The sequence below is a fragment of the Ambystoma mexicanum genome, chromosome 12 (assembly GCF_040938575.1).
Source record: "Ambystoma mexicanum isolate Mex_15411 chromosome 12, UKY_AmexF1_1, whole genome shotgun sequence".
NCBI classification, from domain to species: Eukaryota; Metazoa; Chordata; class Amphibia; order Caudata; family Ambystomatidae; genus Ambystoma; species Ambystoma mexicanum.
The window spans coordinates 578036993-578049631 of NC_090936.1; the positions used below are offsets into that span (position 1 = coordinate 578036993).

Consider the following 12639-nt stretch of genomic DNA (forward strand, 5'->3'; position numbering starts at 1 on the left):
GGGTCTGTTAAATACTTTTGTCTTTTTTTTATTGAACTTTGGAACCTGTTGGCTCAGCCAAGACTTGTTCAACTTCCTAAAGAGACTCCAAACCTCCTGGAAATACCTTTATAGGGACCTGTGACTTTAAGGGCACCAGGCCTCTTACTTTCTTTCCTGGGAAGTCTTTTTTAAGGATAGTACCTTATTTATAAGGTCTTGTATGGGGTTTGCTAACTCTTTTATTTTCAGCCTATTAGTTCTCCAAGTGTTGGTTACTGGTTCTATTTCTTATTCACTTGCTTTACTACGCTTACAGTATTCTGTAAACTCCAACTGTATTTTCAAAGTGAAGTGTTCGTGCTCTTACCTATGACTTTTCATTAATAAGAGTTTTATCTAAGGCCGTAACAAATAACCGCATTTTTGTACATTCTGCCTAACTTGTATTATTAAGTGTGCTCTGTGTGTGCTTAACTGAACCCTTCACTACTCTCTCCGGCCCGCCAAAGTCTAAGCTTTACTGTTCAGTCACACAACTGAGATATTTTGGCTAGACATTAGTACTTGACCCTGTTTATGAGTATAGGGTGGCTTCTAAGAATCTGTCCACAAGGCTGATTCTGAAAATCAATCTTAATAATGTCAGTCAATACGTACAAGAGGCGTATCTTTGTTCGGACCTGTACGCAATTTGCATTACCTGAATACTCGCATCCATATTTGTATTTTTATTGATTTATAAAGCGCCTTACACCAAAGCGCTGTACAAAGAACATCATGATACATAAAAACATGAACGATAAACTGTGGAAGCATAACAATATGAACCAATCAAACAACAAAACAATGGAAAGAGCAATTAACTGAGTAGAGGGGGGGAAGGGAGAGGGACAGTTTGGGAGTGGAGTAAAGGGGAAGGAGGGCAAGAGGGGGGAGGGAGGAAAAGGGGTAGGGGAGGGAGAGAGTCAGGGAAAGAGAGAAGAAGGGGGTAAGTAGAAGGGGGTAGGGGATTCAAGGAGGAGGATGGAGAAGAGATTTCAGGGAAGTGTGGAATGAAGGGAAGGTGGGGGAAGAACGGATGGCAAGAGGAAGGGAGGTCCAGTGTAAAGGAGCTAAAACGGGATGAGGCAATGGATGAGGCAATGGGAGGAGGAGGAGGAGGTGAAGTGAGAAGGAAATGGTCAGCTGATCGGAGGGAACAGGAGGGAGAGTAGAAGGAGAGAATGGAGGAGAGATAGGGGGGGCAAGACCATGAAGAGATTTGAAGACAAGACAGAGAAATTGAAATTTAAGTTGTGAGTTAAAAGGAAGCCAGCCAAGGTAGGAGAGAGAGGAAGAGATGGAATCACGGGAGGTAAGGAGACAAAGGGTGCGTACAGCAGAGTGGTAGATAGATTTAAGAGGAGCAAGATGAGAATTAGGGAGTCCAAAGAGTAAGGAAGAGCAGTAGAAGAGGCGGGAGAAGATAAGGGAGGAGATTAAGAGTTTGGTAGCGTGGAAAGTGAGAGGGGCAGATTTTGCGAATATTGAAGAGGTGGAAGCGACAGGAGCGAGAAGTGATGGAGATGTGCTGGGAGAAGGAAAGAGAGTAGTCGAAGAGAACGCCTAGGTTGCGAGCCTGAGAAGAGATGGGAGGGAGGGAAGTGAATGAAAGGGGGAGGAGAAGGAGGGGGGTGAGAGTGAGAGGGAAAGAATAAGACTTCTGTTTTGTCGGTGTTAAGAGTGAGAAATCATGAAGACATCCAGTTCTTGATGGCAGTGAGGCAGGACGAGAGCTGTAGGTGGAGGTCAGTTGAGAAGGAGGAGAAGGAGCGGAAGAGTTGAGTGTCGTCAGCATAGAAGTGGTGAGAGATGCCAAACGAGGAGATAACAGGGGCCATGAGGGAGGTGTATAGAGAGAAGAGAAAAGGGCCAAGAACAGAGCCTTGGGGTATGCCATACTCAAGAGGGTAGTTAGGAGAGGACCGAACACCCCAGGAGACTGTAAAGGAGCGGGAGGAGAGGTAAGAGGATAACCAGTTGAGGACAGAGCCTTTGAAGCCAAAGGAGGAGAGAGTGTGAAATAGTACATATAGAAGGGTACATTTGCATTGCGCACATCTTCCACAAATAGGCGGACAGTTTGTATGCAATATGCACGTTCATTCTGTGCATGTGCCATATATAGATGAATCTTAAATAATTGATAACTCAAAATTGGCCAAGTCGATTTTCAAATTCTTGTCTCGGGGCACAAATTCCTGATGAGATCTAGTGTGCATGCCAAAAATGTGGGCAATTTTTAGATGTTTGGGCTGAATTTTATATTGCCCCAAGGGGGAAAACCCCTTGTTAAAAGCTGTTCAAAACGTGATCAAGGTAACCTTTTTTTAAAATATGAAGCCGTCCCTGAAAAATTCAGAAATTTTCCATTTAGAATTTTCTTTTTTTTGTGTGGAATATTTTGAAGATTTTTTCATGAAAGGGTTAGAGAATTTCCAAGGATATTTTCTGAAACTCCATACACAATTTGTTATAACCTGAAATATGCCATGTCTAGCATAATATATACAATTCTAAACATTTACAAAAAAAGAGTTTAAAAGAGTAAAACCAGGCCATTGTCTTTACTCTTTATTTTTACTTAAAAAAGTAAATGTTAATGGTGCCAAAGGATTGAATTCCTGTGAAATCTGCATACTTTTATAAGGTGATAAAACGGGTGCATTCAGTTGGAATCTATGGGTTTATTGCCTGCATAGAAAATCACATATATCATAGGGTGCGGTGGTCGCCCAGGGTTCAACAGGACAGCGCCCATAGTAGTGAGGGGGATATGACTCTTGGCCCCGCCCACTAGCCCTCGCCACAGTCTTTTAGACATTCGGTGCCGGGAGAGTCGATGTGGCCAAAGGCTGTGGCCTCTGGCTATGGCTGATGGCCAAGGCGAGTGGCTCAGGCTTTTTGCCCAATTTGTGTAATGTCCACAATGTTAACGGCCAAAGGCCCTGGCCGATGGGATCTAGTTAGTTACTGGCGGGGGGGGTGTTGAGGGTTTGGGCGGAGATTTGGTACACAGGAGTAGGCCGGGCCAGGTGGCCTTGGACATTTTTAGTAATTTGGTGCAACATGGACAGTAGCCAATGGGCCCAGGCTAACATGTATAGCATTAAAAAAAACCTTGAATTTCAATGAAACGTTTAGGCTAGAAAGAGTTCAGATTATCTTAATAATCGCAACAAAACCCAGGAAACTTGGTGGGTGTAGAAAGTGATGATCATCTTAACTCTTGACTCAGTTCTCAAAAACAAAGCAATACAACTATAGCAAGTAAAGTGTAAAGAACAATGTATTAAAACATATACCATGCCTTGTAAACATAAAGCAGACTCCTAACTTTAGCAGTCCTTTGCTATAAGGTAATTATGCTTCGTGCCTCAAGAGAGTCAGAGTTCCAGGTAAGTTCCCAATTGGGGGGTTGGAAGTCTCAAAGGTACCCTGCAAAAGCTTTGGCAAAGCCAACAGGTTTGTAAAACATGTAGGTTAAAAGCAACTCTGAGGAGGACAGGTAAGTAATCGGTTTAGGGGTACACTGCCAATCCCACCACAGGAAGGGTGAACCTGTGGGGATCCTTACCTAGCACTCAAATCAATTACATTCAGGCAATAGAGTGTGAGGGGGTGGACTTTGGCTGTTAAGAACGAAAAAGGTTTAATACATCTATGTCGCTGACTTTGATTTTCCAAGTAACCACCCCTGGACCACTCTGAAGCACTGGGGACACTTACTTCTGCCGTTGGTCCTTTCAATGAAAGTCCAGGGGCTGCAGTTCCAGTGGCTAAAGGGGGTGTCTGGTTTGGATCCGGTTAGGCGACAAGTTAGATCTCTAATTATGGGACAGCTCTGACCGATGTACAGATGGACAGGCCAGAAACCGCAAGACAACAGTCCCCACAGGGCACATGGCATGAAGAGACTGTCAGGACATGACAGGAGAAGTGCAGCAATGGTCAGGGTTCAGCAGTGGAGATTTCTGGGGAGTGACAAAGATCATGCTCCAGGAAGGCCCCTCTTCGTTCAGGGGAGCAGTACCAACAATCCTCTGCCACAAGTTGACGACCTAATGAATCCCAAGTTTCCTGTGGCAGGAACAGCAGAGAGGCCTTGGCAGTAAATGGGAAGCCCACAGAATGGTTGCAGGACTTTTCAAGCATCCACTGATGGCAGGCGTCTGGTGCATGATCAGTTTCCACCATTCCGGGGGCCGGAGCACTGATGGTCTGTTTGCACAGCAGGGCTCAACTGAGAGATGCTTTGGCAATGTTGGTTGTCCTTGGCAGCAGTCTTTGGAGTATTCAATGCACGCTACAATTTAAGCTAGGGAGTTTCCCCAGCCTGCTAAAGGCAAGGATCTGCACCATTCAAACAGGTAAAGGTTTTCCAGTCTTCGACTGCCCCAAACCACACATCTGCCCAGCAACAGACCTCCCACTAGATGAAATGTAGATTTACAAAGCCTGCTTTCGTGTATGATACTCGAAATGGCATTATGCAGTTAAAAAAAAAAAGGTGGTGCACCAGAAAAATAATAAAACGCTTTTCACTGCCACCAGCCTGTCCTAGGCACATCAAAAAGTATGTTACAGAAAAAAAAGGAAAAGGGATGCAAAGTACCCTGCAGCACGCCACTGTAAGGTTGGGCATGCTACTTGAAGGCGATCCCTTCTCTCGACCAGGCAGATGCAGCTGAATCGAAAGACCTTCCCATCTGCCCCCAGACAAGCCTAGCAGCCCAGATCCAGTGCATGCATTACACGAAAGCACTAGACACTTAGAGAGCAGCCAGCCAAAGAGAGATGGCTGTGGTTGCTACTTTATATGCAGAGCAAGCTAATAGCTCGGAGGCAACGTGCTCGTCTTGGAAGCAAGACGCAGAGCAGCACAGGTTCAAATCCTGGGTCTGCGCTTAGAAACATCTTCGGTATTAAGCGCATTATAAAAAAACAATTATAATTGTAATCCAGAAGAAACCCATATGTAACATTGCGACTGGAGTCCATTTCCTATCTGAAATGCCTTTTGTAGGACATCTGTACCCATTAGTACCGTTCCTGCATTTCTAATCAGTCAGCTGCACTTTACCCCAGCTCTGGCAATAACTCTTCTCTTCAACAAGTCAACCTCCCATTGGCCCCATGACAGTTATTAATGCTTGAAGATATACGATCGGTGCACAGGAACACATTCTCGTCCACTGAAACGCAGGTCCTATTGCCCTTGACACCTAACTTCGAGAGGACCTGCGTGTTGATGGCCAGCGGTCAGATGTTGCTAAAAAATACCAAACTTTGAGATTGCCTTTACACGGCTTGACTTCAGAAAGGTAGCAGTATGATTAAAATATGCATTTTTAAACTTAGTACCCTAAGGTCCCAGCTAACTTTGCGGATTACCCTAACAAGTCCAGTCCCCACCTAGGAATGATCATAGATACCATCTGAACCTGAATTACTTGTAACCTGCATCAATAACTTAATTACCTTTTTAATAATTTGTAAAGTATATTTCAACCATATCTTTGTGGCCATTCCATAAACAATGTAATATTGTATTGCATGGCCTACTAGGTACGCCTCTATCTTACAGTGTTCTATCTAATTTTACTCCCATGTTCCTTCCCCTGTAGGCACTTTGAAACACAATTTACTTGTTGTGTAAACGCCTTACAAATGCACAATAAATACATAAATTGCTACATGTTTTGGTCTGTTTACCTCAATTACAAAGAGTTGGCTTTGAGTTCTTAACCACAGCTGCCACTAGCCGAGCCAATGAAGGCTGAAGCATTGCCTTAAAACAATAGGATTCCCACAATCCTATTGCAGCCATCTGACAATTGCCTTGAAAATGAAAGCTGCTTTGTTCCACGTTTGGGCCATCATAGAATGTCCACTGTGGTGGACAAGTTCTTTAATAACTGACTCTTGTTATACTCCATTTAGCTCACTTGTTGCTTGCCCTATTTGATTCCTTTTCATACCTATACTTTCTATTTGTCTCACCATTTGTTTATCATCCCATTTCCACTCTTATCGACCCACCTTTGGGACTGCTCTTGTTACTGTTTTTTTCCCCTCATCTCCTAGTCATTTCTTTTCACCCACCTATTTGTCCCTTTCTTATGTCACTCCCTCATTTTCTTTCTGCCTATCATGATTTCTTTACTTTTCATCTTCAGGCCCAAGTATCTGGTTGTGAATGCAGATGAGGGTGAACCAGGAACCTGCAAGGACCGAGAGATCATGCGACATGATCCTCACAAGCTGATTGAAGGGTGCCTGGTTGCTGGCAGAGCCATGGGTGCACGGGCAGCCTACATCTACATACGAGGGGAATTCTATAATGAGGCCTCAAACCTTCAGGTGAGCTGGGGATAAGATGTACTACTGTGTAAGTGTGGGGCTGTATGCTGGTGTGATAGCTCAACTAGTCACAAGACATTGCCCGAGACGTCTGTGTGCAATGCGCAGTCACATGTTTCAATCACGGGGGGCTGGGGGGGGCGTCTCAGCCTTTCTACTTTTTGAGATAAATACATTGAATATGACGCCATCATAATTTTCAGAAGGGGGAGGATTCTGACAGGAAGAGAATAAAAAAGGGCATTGTTTTCTTTTTTCTAAATAAATATATGGTATTAGCAGCAAAGAGTTTATTGGTGAACTGTGGCGATATAGGCGATGAAGGTGACTGAGTGAAGGATCGGTGTGAACGGAGTGCGAGAGAGGCAATGGTGAAGATAAGGCGCAGTAGCTAATCTTGTGGTTTACAATGGCTTCATAGAGATCAAAGTTCTCAGGATGGGTATTTCTGTCGATCTGTGTTCTTCTTTGGGCTGGGTAGAGGAGTGAGTACTGTTGGATGAAGATTGAAAAACACTGGGTCTCATTCTGAGCCTGCTGGTCCGGGAACAACTGTGCCGGTAAGCTTACCGGCACCATTGTTGCCGGTCCAGCATATTACAGGTCTGCATGCCGGAGCCGCTGTGCCCAACAGGTCGGACCCTGTCGGAAACAGCAGCCACAGTAATCAGACCATCATGGAAGCACCGTTATTAACAGTACCGGTGCTTCCGTGTAGCCTATTCCCATTGAGTTGTATTGGACTCTATGGAAACAGGGATTTACAATTTACTGGCGCCTGTCTTTCTGGACCGCCGGGGTTGTAATTCCCTGGTGTTACCGGCAAGTCAGGCACGTTTTTTTTTTTTCTTGGTTTTCACTTTCCTTTTTTTGCATTAATTCAACTTTCTATCTATGGTGGACTTGGACAGTGGCTTTCTTGGAATTAATTCTGTCACAAGGGACTCTCCTAGCTCCTGTGAGATCTTGAAATGTACCTTGCTGTGACATAACGTTATAGGAGGGAATCTCCCAGCTAATAGAAAAATCACTGAATCCCTGCATCTGAATAAATGCACCTGGACCTACAACATTAGAACTTCCTTGGACTGCACTAGCTCCTCCAAAGATCATTAAGGCGGTCTTCAAAGTAATTCTTAGCTCGTGGAATTCGGTATTTCACACAACTGCAGAAAAAGGTTGGGGTTTTTCCTTCTGTTTGATGGCATCTGTTTTTATTGGCCTTTTGCCTAATCAGCCCATAAAATACTTTTTGAAAAGGATAAAGGTTCTATGGCAACCTTACAGCTCGGAATACTATGGACCTTTAAGATAGCACAGTACACAAGTGGAAGACTGCAACCTCTGTTTTCAAAGCTCACCGTTTTCACAGTACATGTTTTTGGTCAAGAAGCTAATAATTTGACTTAGTATACTATAGTATGTTATTGCAGGTAGATGTGTGCCTCACATTTCACAGATGTTGCTGCTCTTGCACTTTCGTTTGGTTCCCTTTGAGTCACTGCATCTAATATGATAAGAATTATTTTCTTTTTTCATATCTTATTTCGGCCAAAAGCCATAAATGTTTTACAAAAACATCCAGCAATGTACAAATATGAGACCTCACACATACATTTCCCATCAGTAGACAGACAAGATAAGGCAGGTTGAAAATAAGCGAAATGACGATTGTTAATAACAGAAATAGCAGAGTTCTTCCCAACAGCCAATGTTAAGACAGAAAAGTAACCGTGTTTTCAATGGACCGTGAACCTTGATGGTCTGAACAAAAGGGCTTCACTTGGGTGCCTGATCCCTCAACGGAGCAGCATTTGCTCCTGTGAGCACAGACCAATGGGGGATATTTTCACAGGGCAGATGGCTGGGTATTATTAGGGAGTTTGAAAGGGGTCCACATGACTTGTTAAGATTTAATGTGCCCAGAACTAAATAATGGTCTCTAAGATCAATTCTAATCGACCAAATTCATTGGATCCCTGTCAATGAATCCTGGTACAGCTTGTGATTTGCTCCTGATTGACAAATGAACAGCCACTCGCCACTCGCCACCCGCATCCAGTAAAAGCACTTTTGCATCTCTAGGCTCGTGGTGGTTTGAGGGCAAGATTGGGGACCCTCTGGAGATAGTGACCCCGCTGTCCCTGGTAGCATCGGCCTGCTGTTATTAACATTTTGTTTTGTCGGAAGCATGACCCAGCCGTATTGTTGCCCTTCCTGATATATTGGTTAACCCGAGTTCCCTAACTACATGTGGGCCCGGGTGGGTACAGCAATAAAGGCTGGAGGGAACAATGGCCAGTCCCACTAGGGGCATAATTATTTAGATCTAACTTAGGGAATACTTCCCCCACCCACTGGACCTGTTGAAGAATGGGTATTTTATTTTGGGCCTATTGTTGAGCCCTCTGTCGCTTCGGGTTAGTGCCAGTGTTGTCAGGAGTAATTTCAGACATAGGTGAGCCATCATCCACTTGATTCACTTGGTCACTTCCTGTGGCCCCCAGTCAGGTCCAGAGCTCGTCCTTAAACAAACCACTACCCACCAATTCAATCAAATGGAGAACTAATTTCTTAATTTGGAAGCTTTCAGCCAAGACCGTGCTATACTGGCAAACACTGAACGCTGGTTCCCTCTCATCTGGATGAGTTGGTATACTGTTGACCACTCTCTAACAGGAAATTGGAACACCACATTGCCAAGTCACCGGGGGCCCCCGATATAGCCACCTGTGTCCCCACTCCTACAGTCCCTCTGTTCGCAGATCCAGATGTTTCTTCGCCCTCCGGTGGCCCTTTAGCGGACCCCTGTGACCATGTGATTACGCTAGAAAGTTTTGCAGGGCAAGGGAAAACATCAGATGCAGGCATCTTGGAAGCTATGTTTTCCCCTATCACAGTTGTTGTAATACACTGAACGGAAGCATGACTGAGAGGTTGAGGACCTGGGGCATCCAGAGCTGCAGGGGTTGCAATCATTATACGGCTAGTAGAAGTGGACATCCCAGGATCAGGAACAAAAGCAATGACTCCCCTGCGGCAGTCCTGGGGGGGGAAGGGAAACATCCATAGGTACTTGTCAGTAACACAGAGCCCATGCCTTCATTTGTAGGGTGCAAGCATCCAGCATTTTCAAGTTTACCGAGATCGGCAGAATCAGTTTGCTCATGTGGATATCGCTTGTGTTGGTATATGTGCCGACATGAGCAGTGTATGACGGTGAACAAGTTATGGGTGTTGTAGGATAGCAGTGACGCTAGTATGCTTACTTTAGAAACTTCAACGGGCTAATTTTCGGCATTTTGTTGTACGCTGCCACCATATCCTCCCTTTATGAAAGTGCAAATAAGGCAGTAATGGGTTTATCTGGAATGAAATGGTGGATTTGTTGGTACTGCTAAATAAATAAGAAATCAAAAACACATTTTAAATACGGAAACCTCTGTTTACAGAGAATTTACTTTTTAAGAGAAAATGTAAAATGCATCTTATTTTTACTTTTTCATTTCAAATGTCTTTATTTTCGCTGATTATATTACTGTTGATGTAAAATCGGTTATTTGTACCTCTTCATCAAGGCATAAATTAGTTTTCATCAAGGCATAAATTAGTTTTCAACAATTGAGGAGCAGAATTTTCTAATTACATTTTTTTTGATTAGCAATGTTGTACGAATATTTTTTTTAAGACACCAGAAGTTATTTGTACCCAAGACATAAAATAAGTAACAATACAGAATGTTTGTGTATTGCTGAAGTAAGACATTAGTGAGATGAGTCAGGCCTTGCAAATTCTTTTAAGTTCCAGTAGATCTGCAGGTTGAGCATCTTGGTTTACCAACTTGACCTAAGAGAAATACACTTGACCCATGACAACGAATGACAATAAATGTAAATGCGCTTTCTGTAAAATGATACAATGCACCACAAACCCACTTTGTTTGGCAGAGCTGCTAGCCATGCACAGTGAAACGTTTACTTGACCTTTACTGCAAACAAAGTAAATGTTAAATAAAAGTTTCAAACATCCCTTGCAAATGGTACTCGCCCTTCATAAAATCTACTCGACTATGCAAGTGGATGATTAGAGTTTGCGAGCCCTGGATGAATGTCTGTAAAATGTTAGCTGCATGAATGGACACAAATAAATGGATGTGATAAAAAGGCACTAAAACAGTTTGGACAGCTCTCTCCCGCAGGTGCTAATATATAATGCAATCATAATAATAGAGCAAAGTGAGCTATTGGGGGAGGGGGGGGACTACAATGTAAGGTATTGCAGTAGATCTGTAAATGTACAGACTGGATGGAACTATTGATCACTACTTTGCATAAACATCTAGTTAGCTTTGTGTATTCATTAGATAACTGGGCAAACTAGGCACAATAGTGTAGTTTGTGGCCCTCTCAATTTCAGGGTAGCTGGTATAGAGAAATAGGGTGATAGAATGTCAAGGGGTATGGGAGCAGCTTCTGGGTTGAGCACCAGTTGTACAGATAAATGCAACCAGCAGTTCATAGAACTGGGATTACCATCAAAAGCATTTGGCTGTGTGATCCTGTAATTTTCAAAAGTGTTCTCTTGTCAATATGATGCACCATCCCCAACAAAATAAAATCTAAATTACACAAAATTCGATACACTTGAAACTTTACTATAAATCATGGAGACAATAGTGTTTTACAGTAGCAATACTCTAATTATTCATTATGTAATAACTTACATTTTTAGGAACGGAATTACATGACTGTCGTTTTTTTTTTTTAAAAGAAAAAAAATAAAATATACTTGTCTTTGCCAGACAGGGTACAGTTAACTTGATAAAAGTAGCACCCTGATTACTTCTGGTTGCAATCATCTGAGGAAAACAAAAACCTTGCCTAACACTCCCACACAGGCCTTTGGCACTTGAGTGTAAGGGATGATTACGGTTGCACTCTATCCATTAGCTCCTTCGAACTTGCAGTGAACAGAGAGCCATGAGGGAAAGAAAGGAATGTCGGGTGAGCTGTGTTTTAATTAACAGGATAACTTAAATAGCTAGCTCTGCTACACCAGTGTCAATTTAATTAGCAAACCTACAGAATTGCATTGCAAATTGCTATGTGACACTGCTTATTTTGTGCCTTGCTTCATTGCCACTGCTTCATTTTCAGTTCAGGATATTATTCCTGTGATGTGATATAACCTAGAACCCCCTAGACAGTCCAATACAGTGTTTGGGTGGATCGGAGCATTTGGTGGTTGGTGAGGCCAGCCCGTTTGACAGATACCAAAACCTTTGTCTGTCTGATTTCTGTGCGATTGGAGGGCTGGCTTAGGTCAGCCCATGAGCAAATGTTTATATCTAGCTGGACATTCGTCAATTCTGCTGATTTTTCTAGATTTACTTGCCTGCATTTCTAGACGATTTTGCCACAAAGCTATGAATTTCACAGACCAGTTTTGGCCACATGTGTTGTGCAGTGTGTCCAGTACTTAAGCCCTGGGTTTATATTTTGGCTGCATTATGTAATTACTTGGCTGTTTCTTGTTGTCCTCGCTGGATTGACTGGATGTGCCATCCTGGAACTGCTTGGTCCTTTTTTTCTGCCACATTCCCATTTTAGTCTCCTGCTCATAGTGCATCAAGGTACCTACCTCATTCAGCAGGGTGGTGGGACTTCACTACCCCCTTTCTTTGTCAGGGTTGACTTGGGCGAATCCACTCTCCCATGGTGGAGGGTGCTCGCTGTCTGCTTTGTTTTTCCCTTTGTGCTGTCTGGATCTTTTGGCCAGGTTCCTATGTCTTCTTGCTGCCAAATCAGTTGTTGCTTTTGCACCTTCCTGGTGGGTCACTCTCTTGGGAAGGCTGATAACCCAGATGACCCAAGGGAAAGGTAGCCGTTGGTCCGTGGTAAAGCCCTTGGGTAACTGGATCCTGTAACACCACCTGTTTAAGATGGCTTTGTTCTTACTGGGTTCTTTAGCTGTTCCTAAGCCGAGTCCTCCCAAACTGGTGGTGGGAGTATTTATCCATGGGTCCTGGGCTGATTGGTTATTCGTCTGATTTCCTGTGTGGGGGTCCCCTTGGTCAGGTGGGTATTGGGGTGGTGCAAGTCCCCCTTCTGACACGGTTTGATAACTTACATTGTCACAAATCCTACTTTGCCTCCTTCCTTCTGGGGGCTTCTGGGCATCGAACCTGGAACGGGAACTCTTCTAGAAGGTTCCATATGTCATACCCTGGAGTTGGTTGACTCCTTTTCTGCACAT

General features: G+C 43.6%; 1 protein-coding gene across 2 annotated transcripts in view; it reads left to right on the forward strand.

Annotated features, from left to right (window-relative positions):
• NDUFV1 (NADH:ubiquinone oxidoreductase core subunit V1) overlaps positions 1–12639 on the forward strand; it is a 170916-nt gene that overhangs the window by 78093 nt on the left and 80184 nt on the right. For both annotated transcript variants that reach the window (XM_069628913.1, XM_069628912.1), the window contains one exon: positions 6201–6384. In XM_069628913.1, coding sequence (XP_069485014.1) covers positions 6201–6384 — 184 coding nt within the window. The remainder of the gene's footprint in view (positions 1–6200; positions 6385–12639) is intronic.